General features: G+C 38.5%; 1 protein-coding gene across 1 annotated transcript in view; it reads right to left on the reverse strand.

The window, feature by feature from the left end:
* LOC102758312 (ubiquitin-conjugating enzyme E2 E2) overlaps window positions 1–21635 on the reverse strand; it is a 235309-nt gene that overhangs the window by 23063 nt on the left and 190611 nt on the right. The window contains 1 exon segment of the mRNA XM_006754665.2: window positions 5019–5166. Within this exon segment, the coding sequence (XP_006754728.1) occupies window positions 5019–5166 (148 nt within the window).

The following is a 21635-nucleotide window of genomic DNA, read 5'->3' on the forward strand; positions in this document are numbered from 1 at the left end:
CACACCAGGAACAAGAGTCATCACTTGGCACAGGAAGTGAAATAGAATATTCCAAGGTTATGCTAGGCCAACAGACATGACAAGTTAAGTCTTTTGGTTATAGAGATAATAATAAAACCCTTGAAAAAAGATAGCTTGGATTTCCTTTAAAAAAACAACAACACACATTTTACTGGGTGAAAGAAAGGTTAAAAGAAGAGTAGCAGGTGACTTTTAAAAATAGGATTTAAAAAAAGAAGAAAAAGATAACAGCATCACAAACACCAAGAGGCTGAAATACAGATAAGACAGAAGAGACCAGCAACAGGCAAAGGGAGCGAGGTGAAGGAGTAACCAAGGAGACACACACCACCAAGCTCTGTCCTGAAGTCAGAAGTAGGTGCAGGTGCACTTCCCTGTGCAGTGGCTCCAGCTCAGTGATTCTTAGAGAGGCCAGGGATATACTTCAGCTTGAGGAGGAGTCAAATCAGTGCCTGGGGTGAAGATGGAGGTGTGCATATGTCCTCTGGAAACACATATAATATACCATTGGTGTTTACACTATTACAAGCTACTGGAAATACAGGACACAAAGCCCCCGGGCTGATAGGAACAGGGCAAAGATGAGTAAGAGGGTACTGCAGGATCACAAAAGGCTGAAAAACACAGCTTTCTATGAAGTTCTAGCACCTATCTCTTTCAAAAAATGATGTGGGTTATAGAACTTTTTGGATAACCTCTGATATGATCCATTCTCTTCTTCTCAATTGCTTTTTCTAGTAGGATTCCTCAAAGAGGCAGTCTTCAGAAGGCAGTAACGAACAAGTGATGTGAGAATGTAAGCGAAAACCCAGTGGTTCACACTGTGCTTGCCATTTCTATTTGCGGGCCAGAGAGTGTCTAATGCTCCACATTAAAGTATCGCTCTTCTCTTCAGTTTTCACACCTGGTCCCCGAGGACATTAGACAACTACTAACAAAGTACAGACCATTTCATTAACAAGTCCTCTGGGCATAAACCCTTTTAAAAAGTCAGCGTGGTCACAGAGCGGCCTCCTCAGTGCTCGATGAGTGGTCGGTGGTCTCAGAAGGTAGTACTCCCACAAAAGAAGTGTGACAGCCACAGGGGCACTGTACCGAGATAAGAAAGAGATCAGGGCACCAGGGTCTCTCTGTGGAGGGACCCTTCTGAGTGCAGGGTGTGCTGTTACCAATTTTAAAAATTTACTTTTTTTAAAAAAATATTTTATTGATTTTTTACAGAGAGGAAGGGAGAGGGATAGAGATTTAGAAACATCGATGAGAGAGAAACATTGATCAGCTGCCTGCAGCACACTACCTACTGGGTATGTACCCACAACCAAGGTACATGCCCTTGACTGGAATCGAACCTGGGACCCTTGAGTCTGCAGGCCGACGCTCTATCCACTGAGCCAAACCAGTTAGGCAAATGTATTTACTTTTTAAACTTACATAAAGTAAAACCCCTGCCATGTCATTTATAAACCAGGTACAGGTGTTTCTGACAACAAATATCATTAGAATGATTTTATTTAACAATAACAAGCCTGCAGTATTAACAAACCACACATTATAGATGTAGACTGCATGGGGACAAAAGTCTAAACTGCAAAATAAATTAACCAACAAAAAAACAGCACTTAAGAGTTTCAAAAGTGGCATATGGTGACAATCTAAGAGAATTACACAGACCATCATCAGCTGCTTAATAATCTCATGATTTCTGCATGTGTTAAAGGTAGAAAAGATACCAGTGGCAGATTCCTGCCCAGGGCTAACGCCTAAAACCTTTCCTTTTGCGTGAAGACTGAGAGACTACAGAACAGCTGGACAACAGACACAGGAAAACTAACTCTTGTTGTTAGGAAGAAACTGCTTAGCAAAGCCTGACACACTTACGTTTCTCCTGACAGAAGCTGTAAATAAACAGGGTAGTTAGAAAATGTGCTCCTTGACCCTACCCAAAGCAAAAAAAAACTAATCACTTATTTATATGGCTCTTTGCCAAACAAGAGTCAAATGATTTGTAACAAAACACATATCCTCAATAAAATAACAAGCAATAATCTAAGCCATAATAAAAAGCATGAACAGAATAGGAGAGAAGCATGTATAATTAGCATGTATACTAACTATAAGGGCTAAAATAGTTATTGTGACTGGGCATTAAGTTAGTACTGTCCTACTCGATGGCAAAAATAGAACAAAAAATGTGACCCTAGAAGGGAAGAGGACTAATTTTAAAGAGTGACAAACTTATTCATTGTAAGTGGATAGAGCAATTTTTTAACTTACAAACCAATAAATGAGAGGCTATGATTGCAGGGCCCTTACCTGTAAGATAAGTGAAAAAACACTAGGAGAGGTTATCTAGGGGAATAGGAAAGACCTTTGACTTAAAATTCACAATTCTTATGTACTTTTCCCCCTATCATAAAAAAAATACTATTTTTACTCTAGAATGAGAATTAATCAGAGTATTTTTTCCACCACTGTAATCTTTGTTATCTTTTAATTATCTTCTTTAAGAAATCTTATATAATAAAAGGGTAATATGCAAATTGACCCTAATGGCAGAATGACCAGAACAACCGCTGGATCAGTCACCATGAGGCACACTGACCATTTTTTGGTCCTTTTCCCTGGCCGGCAGGCACTGATCACCCGATGGCGAACGGGGAACCAGGGGTGGGCGGCGGCAGGGGGCAGGGCTGGCTATGGGCAGCTGGGGAAGATGGCCCTGATCGCAGGCCAGGCCTAGGGACCATACCCACGCACAAATTTTGTGCACCGGGCCTCTAGTAATAAAGAAAAAATTAATTAAAATCTACATCAAATGTTCATGACTCTTTAGAAATTCCTCAAGTATGGGAAAGATAGTCTTGGAATGATTCCTTGAGTAAACAGCTTTGAGTAAAAGACAATCCTGTATGAGTGAAGAATGATGTTTATTTAAATTGAGGGTATGCTTCACTTTTTGATTTCTGATTTGTGCTTTCACTGACAAGGAAAGAAGAGGTAGCTTCAACAGTTTTCCCCAACTCCCTAAAGAGCATCAAATGACACAGATTTGAAGATAGTTTTTTTGGGAGGCGGGAGGGTAACTCAAATATAATTTAGTAAATTTTAACACTAAGAAAGACATTCCATTAATTGATTTTAGTGGAGGAAGACTTCAATTTGGGGAGAGTATAGAAATTGATAAGTACTGATCTAGATCTCCCCTTAGTGTTCCTCTTAGCAAAATATACATCATCGGGGATTTCTAAAAAGAAAAATAACAAAAAACAAAAATAACATTTTCTAGAAAGTAAATTAAAGAAAATTTGCACCATAAGTGACTACAGCAATTTTTTAACTTACAAACCAATAAATTAGAGGTTATTATTTCAGGGTCAGCAACAGATTTATAACAAAAATTGTAGCAACAGCTAACTATGTCTAAATTTATATTACTTAAGGGGCAATAAAACAAGGCAAATGCTAAGTAAAAGTCAGATAAAAGCCAAGGCTAAAAGTTGAAGTTAGTGTGTCTAAATTTACACTAAGAACATAATGAGACAAACTTAACTGACAAATATACTTTGCCTAGTCCCACCAAATTTGAGTCTGCAGAGCAAGAGCCTCACACAAAAAGTAAATACTTATCTTTAGAGGATAATTGGCTTAGGAAAAATATAAGAAGCATGTGTTATTTTTATGACAAAAAAGAGAAAAAGCCATAAGTACTTCTTTGGGAGTGGGGAAACAGATGCAGTCCCAGGCTCCAATATTTCCACGAGGCCTCGTATTATCAATAAATGCCTACCTGTGACATTGCCTCCAAATGAAGTTATACACAGTCTTAGAGACAAGTGAAATTGAAATAGGAATAATGAGACTGCAAGAACAAAATGCCTGTCATTCTGGTTTGAATTAGTGCAGCATTATTAAACTTCACAGTCTGGAATGAAGTCTGAATTGATTAAAAATACTTTATAATAATAATCTTGTACAATTATATTTTCTTTTCTTTTTGGTGTTAAAAGCATTAATTTGTCATGCATTCTAAATATGTGACAATTTAATTGTTTTTATATTTCTTCATTAAAAAGTCTTTATTACTGAAAAATAACAAACATAAAACTTTAAAAATTATAATTTTTCCATGTTTTATAAGCCAGCCAGGAGCCTCAGAGACCCCAACCCCATTTGTAATTTTTCTTGTCTAAAAATTCACTTATCTAGTAAACAATATTTATTTCTGAACATGAAGGATGGAATCTTATGAAATATTAAGACACCAATTAAATATTCAAAAGAATTTCTCACTGAGAACATCAATGAAAACCCTATAACTATCTTTGTATTTTCAAAAATAAATGCAAGTATGTAAAAAGTTGGCAGTTGTTTTGTCTTTTAATAAAAGAAGCTGGTCTAAGTCACACAATCACACACAGGAAGTAAGAGCTTTCAGCAGTAAGCACACCAGCAATCCACAAAGGATTGGCCATAAACTCTCTCCAGTTTTCCTGCAAAGTTGTATTTGCTTCTCCTTATTTACCTTTTGGGTATATCCTAGTTCAGACCATTCCCCTTTTTTGTTCTAATAGCTTATAAGGGTGCACAGTTATTAAGATGCCAAAAAGGTCACATCTGTGCGGTGCTGCCTGGTTATTATAAAATTTAAACAGCCCATATTTCTCAAATTAACATCTTCTGGTAGGTATCTAATTAAAGATTAAACTATTCAATTAACATTTTTATTATTATTTGGCAACAGAATGTAATACATTCTTCAAATGCACTTCTTAATCTAAAATGACTTTTAATTAATTTTTATCATACTATGCTTTTTACTTCTTGGCAAATAACAGGTCTTAAAAAGACTAATGACAAGACCCAATTTAAAAAGAAAGATTTACATACTGTGGGAATTTAAAATAAAAATAATAGTAACAGTAGCAGTAATGGTGATGGCAGGAAAGTAGTGGTTAATTTAGATGAACAATTTTAAGATTGGCTTTAAAGTCTCTCACCAGGGTTGCAATCTGTAAGAAGTGAGCAGATGGAGAGGAGAACTTTAGAAATGGTGAGGGCTGGACTCCAGTTGTCCTTTAGGATGTCCAGACAGATCACGCCTTGGCTGTTAATATTACAGTGATAGATTCTTGTTCGGAAGGTAACCTAGAAGAAAATGTAAAGTTGTTATAAAGAGATATACCTTTTATTAGACAAAATAATGTAAGAGTCATTGGTTCAACCACATATTTAATTTTTCCTTAGGCACATGAGAAGAACCAATAAACAAAAAATCACTATTTTAGCCGTAACCGGTTTGGCTCGGTGGATAGAGCATCGGCCTGCGGACTGAAGGGTCCCGGGTTCGTTTCTGGTCAGGGGCATGTACTTTGGTGGCGGGCGCATCCCCAGTGGGAGGTGTGCAGGAGACGGCTGATCGATGTTTCTCTCTCATCAATGTTTCTGGCTCTCTATCTCTCTCCCTTCCTCTCTGTAAAAAAAATCAATAAAATATATGTTTAAAAAAAATCACTATTTTAGAACCTGTCATTCTGGGCACAGAGAACTAAACTCCAACAGCAAAATCATGACATTCTGCTTTTGATGAAGTGTCTTATCATTTAACTAATGTTCTGGAGACTGAATTTACTCATGGTGCAATTGTAGGAATGTTCGTAAGAGGAAAACTAACTTTTACCTCTAAAACTTTTACAAAGAAAAAATGTTTTCAAAAATAAAAATTTCAAAGGAAACTTTTGTTGGATTCCAGTTGTTATAGGGTTTTGTACATTTATAAAATTCACAAAAAAACATGGGGATATGCTAAAAAGGAATTAAATACATTTAAAGACATAAATTGGGACATGTATGTAAACAATATACCTAACTTATAGAAAAACTGTATTAATTATAACATGTAAACCTTTTTTTCCTTACATTCTCAATTTTGAATATAGTATTAGTGCAGCCCACCTCTTCCCTATGATAGCTAGATCACTACTGTACTTTGCTTAGGTAATTTTGAAACATGTGTAAAACATTTTTAAAGAACTTCAATTGAAAAGTTAAGTCCAAATCAGTTTTGTAACTCTGATAACACTGTTTTACAAAAGTCTTATGTATGCAACAAGGTTTTCATGCTATCATTGTTTATTAATATTCTCAAATTTAGAAGTTGAAATGTAAAAGAACCTTGGAGTTCTAAAGACCAGTTTTCTTGTACCCTAATTTTGAAATGGCTTGAACCAAGAAATACACACATTGCAGATCTTTGTAGGTGTTGCCATCCCCCCAGGGCATCCAGCATACACTCAAACACGAGAATTTACTGAATTCACTGGATGTTAAGTCTCAGAGAGGATAGATCCAGTATTCTACAGCTGCTGAATAACATGGTTACCATCTCAGGTGAGATTAGTACTCCTCTTAAGAACTGCCCTTCATGCTGGACCAGATAACCTCAGTATCCCTTCCTACACACACAGCCGCCCCACCCCCCCAAAACCTAGAAATGTTGAAGAAAATATAACAAACATTCTTTAAAATGAATAGGTGAATTTGCAAGAGCAATCTCAAAAGTTCAGAACTGAAAATCAAAAGTTACAGTAAGCACGTGAGCTGATTTGCCAAGGCTGAGCTTTGGGAAGAGGAATGGAATGAAGGATGGGAGTCAGTCTTAAAAATTGAAGCTTGAGTTCTGATGCCCTGCCTGGTGGAGAAAGAAGATGAAACCTTAGGTTTGTATATGGCAAAGGGATTAAATTGAGAGCCTTTATATTAAATTTGGACAATTGTGCAGCTTTCAGTAAATGGGTGGATTTGAAAAGATAATGCCTTACGTAGAAATAGCAAATACACTTGCCAGAGAAAGCCTGAGCTCTGGCCTGAAGAAAAAACTGTTTCCCCTAAGAATCCCATGCAAAGACTAACTAAAAAATAACTTAAATGACTATCTCACTCTCAGATTAAATATATGTTTTAAGGCCAAAAAAAGGCATTTAAGGCTAAAATGAATAAAACTAGAGACAAATAGCAGGGGGATGGGAGGGTTAGAGAGCAACCAAAGTACTTGTATGCATGCATATCAGCATAACCAATGGACACAGACACTGGGGCTTGGGGGGCGGGGAGGAAGTGTCAAGGGGAGGAAAGGAGACATATGTAAAACTAGACAATAAATACATACTTAAAATTAAAAATAACCGGTTTGGCACAGTGGATAGGACCAGGCTACCAGAGGGATGTCTGACAGCCAGCTTAGGCCCGCTCCCGGGAGCGGGCCTAAGCAATCAGTCGGACATCCCCTGAGGGGTCACAGACTGCGAGAGCAATACCTGACTATTTAGTCAACCCCCCACCAAGTGCACAAATTATCATGTACCGGGCCTCTTGTAAACATAATAATTGCTGACATGGTAAGCCACAAGGGAAGCTTAACATATTTCAAGTAATTATTAAGACCATAAAGATTCCCCATCACATATTTGGAAACAGAAAAACACATTTTCAAATTAACTACTGGATTAACTAAAAATAGCTATATTTATAACTGAATGACAATGAAAATGTTGGCTTGCCATCACCAAAATTTGTGCTTTGAATAAAAGTTATAAAAGAAAATTTTACAATTTCAAAAGCACATATTAGGAAGGAAGAAAGACATTTAATAAGTTAAGTGTCCACACAAGGAAGGAAAAAGAATAGAGCAGTGATTTGCAACTGGTGTGCTGCAAGAATTTTTAAAACATGCAATACCTGACTATTTAGTCAGGGGCACTGACCTCTCTCCCCTTAGATTGTCAAATAAAAAAAATAACAACATCTAACACAACAACAGCCATCTGGTGTGAATGAACTAAAATTATACCTATTTTTTTGGTCAGATCAGGAAAAAATACATTTTCTGGTGTGCTGCAGAATTTTAGTAATTAGTTTACATGTGCCATGAGATGAACAAGGTTGAAAATCGCTGGAATTGAGTAAATCCCATGAAAGTAGAAAGAAATAAAGACATGAGCAGAAGTTAATGAAACAGAGAATACCTAGCAATATTAAAATTCTGCAGAAAAGTCAGAGTACCTATCCCTTTAAGGGCTAGATGAAAAGATAAAATATTTTTATGATTCAATGTAAATGACAAATGGCTTTTATATATACTAATGATATTTTAAAACCTATCAGATATTGGTAGGCCACTCTAAGCCAGTTAATCCTCAAAACAACTTACTGAGGGAAGTAGTAGTATTATAGTCACTTTAAAAATAAAGAAATTTTAACTCTCTGGGGTGATGGATGTTAAACTTATTTCACAATATATGTATATATTATATGTCTTACAACTAAAACTAATACATTATATGTCAATAATTATATCTCAATAAAACTGAAAAGAAAAAAAAAAAGAAGAAAAATGCACAGAAAAGTTAAAGAATTGGCTTATGGTCCCACAGCAGGTAAGTAAGTGGTGGATCTAAAATTTGAACACAATTTTGTTGATTTAAAAACCTCTACTCCTCTACTCAGTCTCAATGCCTGCTTTCTTTTTAACTTTTAATTTGTGAGATAATTATAGGTTCACATGAAGTTGCAAGAAATAATAGATCACATATATTCTTCACTCAGTTTTCCCCAATAGTAACAGCTTGCTTAAATGCAGTACTTTATCACAGGAAATTGACACTGATACTGTCTTTGGACCTTTTCCACATATCTTCAGTTTTATATGCACTTGTGTATGTATGTGTTTCTATGACATTTTTATTGCATGGAGATTTGTGATCACCACTACAGTCAAGACAGAACAGTTCATTATAAACACCCTGTGTGCTGCCCTTTAGTAGTCACCTTCCTTCCTTCTTAATTCTTGACAATCACTACTCTGTTCCTCATCTCTAGAATTTTGTCACTTTAAAAATGCTATAAATGGAATCAAACTGGATGTAAATTTTTGAAACTGGCTCTTTTCATGCTGCATAATGCTCTGGAGAGCCATCTAAGTTGTTGCATGTACCAGTAGTTTTTGTTCCTTCTTACTGCTGAGTAAAGTTTCATGTTATAGACATACCAGTTTGTTTACCCACGTATGCACCAAAGGACAAATGGAATGTTTCCAGTTTTTATTTATTACAAATAAAGCTGCTATGAACATTTGTGCTTTTGTGTGCACATAAGTTTTCATTTCTCTGTGCTAAATGCCCTCGAGTGCAATTGTTGTGTTGTATGATATACTCCTATTTAGCTTTATAAGAAACGGCTATACGTTTTTCTAGAGCAGTTGTACCATTTCATTCCCACCGGCAGTGTCATCCAGTTTCTCTGCGTCCTTGTGGATGCGAAGTGTTATTACTATGCTTTATTTAGCCATGCTAACAGGGTGCAGTGATGCCTCATTGTGGTTTTAATCTGCGTTTCCCTAATTGCTAATGATGCTGAGCACTTTTTCATGTGCTTATTTGCTCTCTGGATACCCTCTTCAATGAGAATGTTCCTATCTTTTGCTCATTTTCTAATTAGATTGTTTTTTACTGTTGACTTCCTGGTGCTTTAAGTGGAGATATTTAATTAAAAGTATAGTATAGTTAGATAAAAAAATAAAGCATGAGTTTGCAAAGAATCTTGTGGATTTTTTTAAAGACAGAGAATGTTTTAGACTTTAATGTTTTATAATACTGATAAAATGTGTACTTGGGTGATGTTTGTCAACCTCTGTCCTGAGAGGTGATCATAAATAAACGACACTGACTTATACAGGTTGGCTGATTGTTCCTATATGTTCTGATGCTATAGATCCCACAAACACCACCTTTTGAAGCTGGAAAAACATTCACTCTCCCAGAGTTTTAAAAAGTGTCATGCATTTACCTACTGTAATGTAAGCTATGACCTCTTTGGGGTTCCCGCATCATACTCCTACTTCTGTTACCATACTTGCCACAGGACCTTCTCACCAAACCATGAATTACTCATGAAAATATGTTCTTTCAAGTGATGCCCAATGCAGTGCTTGGCACACAGAAAGAGCCCGCGGTTCACTGAACAAATGCTAACACATCACAGGCTGGTGTTCAAACAGACAAGTGCCTCTCTGAGGAGCTGTGACATTATTGCTCTTTAGGTAAAAAAACACACACAACAGTTTAGAACCACAACTATAGTAGACGGAAAGCTGGAAAACTGTGGAGAATACCCTGAGGAAGCTGGAGACATTTTTAATATCTCTCTATACCATAATGTTACTTTACTAAATTGTCCTATAAATTAAGATATGTCAGAACTGATTTCATACAAGGTAACCAATAATAAAAGATATTTATGTGCCAGGGACTCCAACACAATTTTTTTTTTATTATTGCCATTGCCTATTTAAATATTCAAGAGAGCTTAAAAAATGCATGGAGTGGTCACATGAGCAAAAATGTTTCACAATCAAGGCAAAAACTTGCTAATAAAAGCTCTTGAAACAGGGAGCATTCTCTTCCAGACCCCATCAACAGACAGAGGGGAAAGCAGAAAGAATGCATGCAAACTGATAAGATATTGCCTGCTGTCCTGACATTACTGATGCAGAAATAGAAAATGATGTTCTGGATACTGACAAATATCAACAGATTTGTGACTGTTAGGAAGGGATTTTTAGAGACCGAGAAAGAACCCCCCTCCTCCCACCCTCACCCTATAGAAGACTGCTCTGATGTCTGGCTCAATTTTCCAGAAGTCCATCATGTTATACCTTATTTAGGGGCTGAGCAGCGGAACATTCTTCACTTCACCCTCCTGACAAGTAAACAGATAATAAAAATGACTATAAAGAAAATTCTAGTTCCATTGCAGGGGTTAATACTCACAGGGTTCCCTTTCTTCTACAGCCTCCACTTGCATGTGCATTTATTGCTATATTTGAAACACAGCTCAATAATGATGTTTACAAAGATAGCTGTCATTCCTCAAGGAGGGGTAAAATTATACTGAGAATACTGTTTTTAAAGGCAGGGAAACAGCAAATTTCAGAACAGTTAACAGTTTCCATTTATTAAGGAAAATTTAAAAACATGATTTGGATATACTGATACTGAGTCTTATTTATCCAGAATGGCTAATTCCCAGATAACGCTGGATGAGAAGGGTTTTTAATTTACGTGTGATACATAAACTACCACACAGGCATATGGGTGTGCGTGGTAGACAGAATAATGCCTTACCCCCCAAAGATGTCCATATCCTAATCCCTATAACCTGTGAATATGTTACCTCACACAGAAAAAGGGACTTTGTAGGTATGATTGAGTCAAGGACCTTGAGAAGGGGTGATTATATCCTGAATCATCTGGATGGGCTCCATATAATCACAAGGGCCTTATAAGGGGGAAGCAGGCAGATCAGTAGGAGATGTGATGACAGAATGTGATGTAAATATGAGGAAGGGACCGTCAGCCAAGGAAGGGAGTATTCTCCCAAACTGGACATGGATTTCTCCTAAAACCTCCAGAAGAAACGCAGCCCTGCTGACACCTGGATTTTAGTTTCCAGAAATGTAAGACAAGTTCGTATTGTTTTAAGCCACCAAGTTTGTGTTAATTTGTTATAACCAATAGGAAATGGATCCAACATGTATATATTTCCCAGTCACCTTATTACTTTATCTCAAAAGGTACCTTAAAATTAAGCTGTGCTATTTCTCCTTAGAAGTCACTTCTCCTTAAAAACGATTTTAGAAAGAGTTAACAACAAAATTCTTTATGTTGATTGTAGCATAGAGAAATGCTACTAAGTAGTCAATGATCTAGGACCATGGTGGGCGACCTGCGGCTCGCGAGCCATATGCGGCTCTTTGGCCCCTTGAGTGTGGTTCTTCCTAAGCCTTAGGAGTACCCTAATTAAGTTAATAACAATGTACCTACCTATATAGTTTAAGTTTAAAAAATTTGGCTCTCAAAAGAAATTTCAATTGTCGTACTGTTGATATTTGGCTCTGTTGACTAATGAGTTTGCTGACCACTGCTCTAGGATAAGTCAGACACTTTGCTACTCTGAGTTTCTATTTCCTGACAAGATGAGAGACTTAAACTGGATTATTTCTAAGACCCATTCTAGTTTCAAGAACTGTGAGTTGTATTGTGAAAAGAATATATGATTTTGGGAGTTAGCTGGACTTGGGCTGGAATCCCAACTTTGGGCAAATCAATTTAACATTTCTGAGATTCAGTTTCTTCATCTGTAAAACAGGGAGATAACAAACACTCTTAGTGGCTGTAAAGACTGAAGTACAGGAAAAGTCCAAATACCATGCCTGGCACCCAGTGGGAATTCAAGTAGTGTTAGTCTTCCTTTCCTCTTCACATCTCCTAGTGTTACAAGATTATTTAAGACTGCATGTGTTCTTGTAATAAACATTACCTGGATTTTAAGTGTGTGTGTGTGTGTGTGTGTGTTTTACTATTCCCTTGCTTTGAAGAATATACATTTCATATATAGACAAAAAGTGGTTTAGTAAGGGAAGAGAGATCATGTAGGGCATATGTATAGACAGACAAGAATATCCTAATAATAGACAAACATGGTAATTAACCGTACCTTCGACATGCTTCCCATGGGCCAATCAGGGCGATATGCAAATTAATTGCCAACCAAGATGGTGGTCAGCAGCCAGGCAGCTGAAGCGAACAGGAGGCTTGCTTACTCCAGTGATGGAGGAAGCCAAGGTACCCCACCTGACGCTGCCGGCCTCTGAGCTTGCACTCTAAGAAACAATGTTGCAAGTATAGAAGCTAAACAATCCCCAGAAACCTGCTTTCAGCCGTCACAGCTGGAGCGAGCAGGACCACAACAGTGTTACAATTATAGAATCCAAACAAACCCAGATCCCTGCTTTCAGCAGCCAAGGTCTCAGAGCTGCAGCTGGGCCTCAGAGCTAAAGCCGGCTCTCAGCTCCAGTGACAGCCATAGAAGGTAAATAAATCCCAGAATAAAAAACAAAGAGAGAGAGAGAAGGAACCCCACTGGAGACCCCCAACTTGAAGGGGATGTGACCAGCTGCAAGCACCCCTCATCCCCTTATCCAGGCTGGCCAGGCACCCAAGCGGGACCCCCACCCTGATCCGGGACACCCTTCAGGGCAAACCAGCCAGCCCCCACCCATGCACCAGGCCTCTATCCTATATAGTAAAAGGGTAATATGCAAACTGACCCTAACAGCAGAAGGACTGGGAATGACTGGTCACTATGACACACACTAACCACCAGGGGGCAGACGCTCAATGCAGAAGCTGCCCTCTGGTGGTCAGGGCACTCTCAGATGGGAGGAGCTCTGCTCAGCCACAAGCCAGGCTGATGGCTGCCAGTACAGTGGTGGTGGTGGGAGCCTCTCTTGCCTCCTCAGCAGCGCTAAGGATGTCCGACTGCAGTTTAGGCCTGCTCCCCGCTGGCAAGGGGACATTCCCCTGAGGGCTGCCAGGCTGCCAGAGGGATGTCTGATTGCCATCTTAGGCCCAATCCCCCAGGGAGCGGGCCTAAGCAAGCAGGTGGTCATCCCGAGGGGTCCCAGACTGCAAGAGGGCACAGGCCGGGCTGAAGGACCCACACATTTTTGTGCACTGGGCCTCTAGTCTATATATATAAAAGGCTAATATGCTAAGTGTCCGACTATCCGACCAGTCGCTATGACACACACTGACGACCAGGGGGCAGACACTCAACACAGGAGCTCCCAAGCTACAGTGACTTGGCAGTGGCAGTTTTCAGGTGACGCACCCTGAAACCAGAGAGGAGGGAGCCCTATTCCTCGCGGGGCCGCAAGATTCCACCTTTGGCATGGGTCATGTTGTTGCTGGGGCACTGCACACTTAACATTTGCGTTCTACACCCTGTACGACAGCAGCTTTGCAGAGTGCCCTCTTGCACTTTGGGGCCCCTTGGGGAATGTTGGAGAGCAGTTTCAGCCTGATAACCCACCTGCAGGCCAGGCCAGGGGATCCCACCTGCCAGAGGGAGCCCGCTCTGCAGATGCCAGAGAGGGACTGTGGGAGGTTAGCTCCAGAGTGTGTCCAGCCCATCTTGCCCAGTTCTGCCCTGCTGGCTACCTTCTAATTAATTTCCTTTCAATATGCATGAATCCATGTACTGGGTCACTAGTATTTTAATAAAGTATTTGACAAACTGATTCTACACATAATTTAGAAAAATGTTTTAAAATAAACATCTCTAAGCTGGAAAGCTGCTAATGACATTAAAAATGATCATTTAAAATAACATTTCAATAATAACCTCTATTTTTCATATAGCTTCCATTTTCTGAGAAACTTTTGCTCAGGAGATAAATAGCATTGTGATTCTACCGAGGAAGTGTGAGAGAAGTGAGAAATACATTTCTTTAAAAAATAGTTTTCCATGAAGGCCCAGAAGAGGAAATATTTAAAGCCCCAGTGCCACAAATCAGTATATCATGTAACAAAGGTCTAAAAATGGCAAGGTTAACATCATTCAAATTAATCTTGGCCACAGGCTCATTATGAAACTACAGTTTATTTGAACAGGCTGCTAGTACACATTTCAGAAATGTCAGTGTTTCCACCCTCCTTGGGATTTCAAGTGCTCTGTTCCTAAAACTGACTTACGAGCACTGTACCAACACCTAGCACACCCTAAGATTATTTTATTAGTTTTTGTGTGTTCACTTTTAATTGCTTCTTTTTTCTACTGAATTTACTGGGGGTGACACTGGTTAATAAAATTACTTGGTTTCAGGTGTAGAATTCTATAATATATCTTCTGTATATTGTGTTGTATGCTCAACACTCTAAGTCAAGTCTCCTTCCATCACCATTAAAACCACTTTATCCTCTTCTACCTCCTGCTACTTTACTAAGTTCATTTATCAGTTCTAGTAGTTTTTTGGTGGAATCATTAGGGTTCTCCATATACAGTATCATGTCATCTGCTCATAAGATTAAAGTAATAGTGACAAAACAAAAACTAGAAAAATCCATTATAAGTGAGGAGAATCACAAATCTCAAAGAAACTCTCACAAAACAACCTTTCACAAAGTAAAACAAGCAAAAAAAAATAACAAACAAACCTGGGATTACACTTCACCTCAGATAACTGGCAGTAAAGGAAAGAGAATGAGACGTTAGTGAGAGAGCACCGTGTGCAGAGATGATGCCCACCCGTCTGGGAGTGAGACCATGGCATGCTGCATTTCGCTGCAGGCCACAGCTTTTCAACACCTTTCAAGAAAAATTCAAGTGATCTACACTAATAAAAGATAAAGATGCTAACTGTCTGTACCTTCGCTACGCCCAAGCCATGCCCACTAGCCAATCAGAGCGACTATATGCAAATTAACACAACCAAGATGGCAGCTGGCAGCTACGGAGCTGGAGCAAGAGGAGGCTTGGTTGCCCCGGCGATGGCGGAAGCCAAGCTTCCCGCCTGCTCTGGCTGGCTGTGGCCTCCGCAAAAGGCAACAAAGTTTCAATGATAGAAGCTAAATAAATCCCAGATACCTGCTTCCAGCCAGCCTCCACTGGGAGGTTGGGTGGCTGGGGACTGTGGACAGCCTTCAAACAGCCATCAACCCCTCACCCAGGCTGGCCAGGCACCCTAGGGGGGACCCCCACCCTGAAGGGGCTGTGGCCAGCCTGCAAACTAACACCAGCCACACACCCAGGAGCGCACTAATTTTGTGCACCTGGCCCCTAGTTTATCTATATAAAGCCTAAGTGACTGTTGGACCGTTTGACTGGTGGCTGTGATGCACAGTGACCACCAGGGGGCAGACACTCAGTGCACAGGCATGGAAACATGGAACAGACTGATGAATCTTGGAAAGGGAGAGAGGGGAGGGCGGGAAGAGATTAACAAAGATCTTATATGTACACTAGAGGCCCGGTGCACGGATTTATGCACTGGTGGGGTCCTTGGATTGGCCTTCAGGGATTGGGCTGAAACCTGCAGTCCGACATGGTCCCGAGGGTTCCCAGATTGCGAGAGGGCACAGGCCAGGCTGAGGGACCCCTCTGAGTGCACAAATTTTTGTGCACCGGGCCTCTAGTTACAAATAAAAGACCTTCACAGCACACACATTTAAATTTCACACCTTTCTCAGCTCCCTTTAAGCAAAGATATAGAAACACAGGCAACGAGAAAATTCCCCCACCATGAGCAGGGAGTTTCTCAGGAGATGGGAGCATGTCAGTCAACGCCCAGGGTCCCTTCCTGCCAGGCAGCAGCAGGTGGCTCCCAACTCTTGTGGATACTTGGTGTGACTTGGTTGGGAACCAGTAACTAGTTTCCTTCTCATCCAATTTATACAGAGTCTTTAAAAAAGGTGTCTATATTGAATAAGGTTTAATTTGGTTCTTTTCAAATGTGTGTTTGTTTTATTAACTAGCTCTTTTATTGTTTTCTATTCCACCTTTTTCTCTTTAAATGATTATCTTGTCTCTTTTAACTTGTTCTATTGTCTCAAGTGTCAGCAATGGTGCCCCAGCTGACTCTCCCTTCAGGTAGAATCACATCACTGCGTGGACTGTGATCTTTGAGTGTGAGTTCATCCCCAGTGTACGTTATTTATTGTTCTGCAGAAGTGCCTTGGGTTATGGAGTGTTTTGCACTTGCTCCTTCATGGTTCTTGAGGACTACACTAGTTTGAGACCAGACTGTCTCATATGTGCCAATATATAGGGCAATAAAAATCATCTGTTAGGAAGCGCAGACTGACATTAAATTCTTTATAAAAATCTCTTATAGATGATGTATCAATTACTTTATTTTGAACAAGATACTAGCTGGTACAGGCACCATTGCCTGAAACCAGCCCAATCAATGCTTGTTTGGCATGCATATACAGGTTTCCTTCCTCAAGCCGTTAAAAAAGTTTAACAAAGGAAAATGCAGAAATTTAACAGAGCTCTAGGAGTAGGACATTCCTAGGAGTACAACTTTACCATTTGAAGCTAAGATTTTAGCAGCGCTTTTTCTTTTAATCTTCACCTGAGGTTATGTGTGTTTCTCAAAATTTGGTGTTAGAGCGAGGAAAAGAGCGAGAGAGAGAAAGAGAAACATCGATGTGAGAAAGAAACACTGATCGGCTACCTCCCATATGCACTGCAGACAGGGACTCAAGCCTGCAACTAGGTATGTGCCCTGACAGGGCAGTCAGCCCCCAACCTTTTGGTGTACGGAATGAAGCTCCAACCAACTGAGCCACACAGCCAGGGCTTAACAGCCTTTTAAAGGTAATTTTAAAAAACAATACAGTATTTTTAAATAATTAAGAAATTTTTAAAAAGGCTGGCAGTATGAGTTTTTTACAAATGGGTTTGATGGTTTGAAAAAAATTTTCTAGTAGCATAATCACATACAGACTCAAAATTGTTAAATCCTAAACAATTGAGTGGGAAATGAAGATGGTCTGGTATCTAAACTTAAACACATACACAAAATATCAATTAAACATTCTTGTTGTTTTAATTCATTGAGCACATACATGACAGGTGCTTCATCAATGCCCGAGAGTCCATCAAAATCAGAACCCAAAGCTCTCTGAGTTTAATATTCCTATCATAGGCATCATCTCCCACTCCAAAATCAGGTATCAGCACAGCTGCTCTTGAACACTGACCTTAAAACCATTATGTGGGGCTATGTTGATCTGACAACACTTATTTATTAATTACTACTGCACAGAAAAGACATAATTTAATAGATGTCCAATGAACCTACATTCCTAAGACAAGATGATTCAGTTCTGATTTATAACTGCAGAAGTGTCTCATACATAACAACGATTAATTACAAAACACAACAGCTGAGGTTCTTAATGGATTCCATGTAAAGGGTATAATAAATGACCGACCACATGACACTTGCTGTTAAATTAAAGATAGTGACATAAATATAAACATAAGGAAAATGCCCTCCTTATTTTGTTTACATTTTTATAGTTCTCACACTACTCAAGGCAATTCAATAAGATGCAGCATATTTACAGGTCTGCCAAATGTAAAATGGAAATAGTAAAGAGACTTCTTTTAATGCTTGGGAAAGAAGTAATAAATTTTATGTTTGTAAACATACACTGTGGCAGTTAAATTTATCTTGACATTAATAATTTAATATACATACAACACAATACAAAGTATTCATTATGACTAGCTAGAAATGGCAATTTGCTTTCTCATATAGTCCACAACAGTGTAAACTATATTTTAACACAGTCTAAAATGAAACAATGTCTAATTCTCCTAATGATACAGTAAATTAACAGCAATTATAAAGTTGGCTGAATGCCCACTCTCTCAGTGAGTGCTATATAAAACACAGAAGAGACATTCTTTGAAAGTGGCAGAGTGTTTATAAATATCATAACTTCCCACACTTTGCATGTATACTAGGGAGGGTAATGGTGCCGGTTCCTTATATTTTATACCATGGAATTAAAAAATCAGGCATGTATACCCCAGAAACTTGTAACCAAATAAAGAAATAAATTAAAAATGGGTAACGAATATGCAATGTTTATGTGCCAGGCACTGTTCTATGCGATTTGCATTTATTACATAATTTAATCTTCACAATTGCCCTGTGAGGTAGGTGCTATTACTATACTCATTTTATGGATAAAGCATCTGAGACAAGTTCAGAGGAATTCAAATACTTTAGTTGAGGCAATTCCAGTAGTAAGTGAAGAAGCTATAGGAGGAAGGAAATAGGCAATGAAAACAAACACACAAGAAAATCCACATCACAAAGAGTTTTTTGAAAATGACAGGGGGGAAAAAAAAGCAGGAAAAGAATAATGAAAATTATATGAATTCTGGATCACAACAGTTTGGCCTTAGAAGAAAGCTAATGATACTGGGAATCAACAGATCTTCAGACCAAGTTCTGTTAAAATGAGAATTCATGTAGAGTGTTTAATAAAGAGAAGTGTTTAGTAATATTCACTATTATTATTATTAATGGTATTCTTATTATACCAAATCACCTGTCATCTCTGTGAGATTACTGAAGGCAAGAAATCTAAGTCAGTAAAAAAAAAACCCCCAAATCACAATGTTTTAACATGACCTTAAATTTGTCACTTAAGATTTATCCGATCTTTGAATAGTTTAAATTTCAGCATTTAGAATATCCTAGTGAATAATCTTTAAATATCTGTGGAGAACAGATGTAATGAACTGGCTTGATACTCATAATCCTGTACACTAGAACTGAGAGCTAACCAAGTAGCTTACTTGAAGAGTAAAATGAAATTGAAGTCTAACTGGAAGGATGAGAGTGGGTTAAATGATAAAATAAGGTAGTGGTTGCCAACTGGTGGTCCGCAGACTACTGGTGGTCCGTGAGGTCCAAAAGGTTGGTGACCGCTGCCTTAAATCTTACTTTTAACTAATGATAATTACACGGGTTTGTTTTCTTTTTACTTTTTCATGAATATATGTATATATTCCTCACCTGAGGATATTTTCATTGATTCCAGAGAGACAGAGGGAGAGAGAGAGAAACATCAATGTGCAACATCAATCGGTTGCCTCCTGGAAGCAACCAGACTGGGGATCGAAACAGCAACTTTGGTCTGTGTCCTGACCAGGAATCGAACCTGAAACCTTTTGATGCATGATGCTGAACGAACTGAGCCACCCAGCCAGGCTGCATGACTATTTTTTTATACCAGGCAATCTCTTTCCTTCTCTTCTGTTCCTCTCCTATTCTTTATTCATTCACAACTCAATCTCTGGTATCATTCTGTGATTTCAAACATTTTTTCTCTAGTCTCTGTTTCAATCTTCTAGTTACTTTGCTTCATTCACACCTCAGGGCTTCTGAGGCCTGCTGTTTTAAGGTTATCTTTCCCCTCCAGTATTCTCTGTAAGACCACTTTCCTAAAAAATACCCAATAGGCTAATTTTCCCTAAGGCTGTGTGGAAACGTATGTTTCTAAAAAAGGAGCCTAATAGCAATGAATCACAATTGTGTGGAAAAAATACACTCCCATTTTCTAATGTTCTATTCGTGCTGCCTGAATACCAGTCCCTAAAAAAACCCAAAACTGAAGTAGTATCTTAAAAATTCCAGGCTGCGTTTTTCTTTCACTATAATTTGCAGCATTCAGCTCTGTATTGTAGAAAATTGGTTGCTGTGGCATAACAACAAATGTTATCTTTTAAAAGCAAACAACTGCACCACATGTGGCTTTTAAAATAAATAGTGCCAACTTCATTTTACAAAACTAATAGCTGTATGTACAGCTAAATGAAAATGTAAAAAATGAATTTTTGTAGACAGGCTATAATGAATGTTATCTATAAAGGGAACACATTTATATAAGGCCCTCAAGGGTAGGGATTTTATGATACTGATATTTACCCACTGTAGGGGAGAGGAGGGTATCAACATGTATTTGTTCAATAAACAAATGAAAAAAATATAGAATATTTACATTTGAAAAGAGACCAGACATACGAAGACTAAAAATGATAACTGATTGAGAACTTCTGATGTTATACCAGTTAGGTTTGCACTAGCTATCATTAAAGGGAGGGTAATATACTAACAGATATATAACATGTATAAAGGGAAATGTATTGTTATTCAAATTTTGACTAGAGCACTTTTCAAAGTTTTGTGATTAATATTTTGGTCAGTAGAGATTATAACCATCTCAAACATTGATTGTAGACTTAAGTTTAAGAATATTTCATAAATCCTTCAAATTAGAAAATAAAACTGACAAGACATTGTAGAAGTATAAAATATATCACTACATTTTATCTACTTCAAATAAACAGTACAAAATTTTAAAATTTTGAGATGTCTAGATAAAAATGACTAACAAAATGCCCTCTCCCCTCTGCCCCCCCATCTCATAAGAAGATTCATGTACTTATGTTCTGATATTAGAAGAATGTACTTTTCTTCAAAAGCCAGTATGAGTCAGTTTTCCATTATTTATCAACTAGAGGCCCGGTGCATGAAAATCTTGCACTCGGGAAGGGGTCCCTCAGCCCGGCCTGTGCCCTCTTGCTGTCCAGGAGCCCTTGGGGGACATCCTTAGTGCTGCCGCGGAGGCTGAAAAGGCTCCTGCCACCACCACTGCACTTGTCAGCTGTGAGCCCGGCTTCAGTTGAGTGGCGCTCCCCCTATGTGGGAGTGCACTGACCACCAGGGGGCAGCTCCTGTGTTGAGCGTCTGCCCCCTGGTGCTCAGTGTGTCATAGCGACTGGTCATTCTGCCATTCGGTCGATTTGCATATTAGTCTTTTATTTATAGGATTTTTTTCAGTCAGAATTTAGTGATATATAGATTAAATAGCAAAGAAATCAACCTCCTGTTTGTAGTGAAAACTAATATATTATAGTAAGGTAATTATGTTCACTATCATACTGACAAGTTCAAGGGTTTTCAAAGACATTCAGGAGTGGGCAAAAGTAGGTTTACATATGTGAGTGACATTCTTTTGAGATAATAAAGCTACTGTAATAATCATAACCTGCATGTTTTTTTTCATACAAACAACTGTAAACCTACTTTTGCCCACCCCAGTATGTATTCGTAGGTCACACCACTCAAACAGATGGGTGGTTATACCTTCTTAGATATGGTAAAACTCTAAATTTTTAAGATTCATTAATTG

The sequence above is a fragment of the Myotis davidii genome, unplaced genomic scaffold (assembly GCF_000327345.1).
Source record: "Myotis davidii unplaced genomic scaffold, ASM32734v1 scaffold192, whole genome shotgun sequence".
Taxonomy (NCBI): Eukaryota; Metazoa; Chordata; class Mammalia; order Chiroptera; family Vespertilionidae; genus Myotis; species Myotis davidii.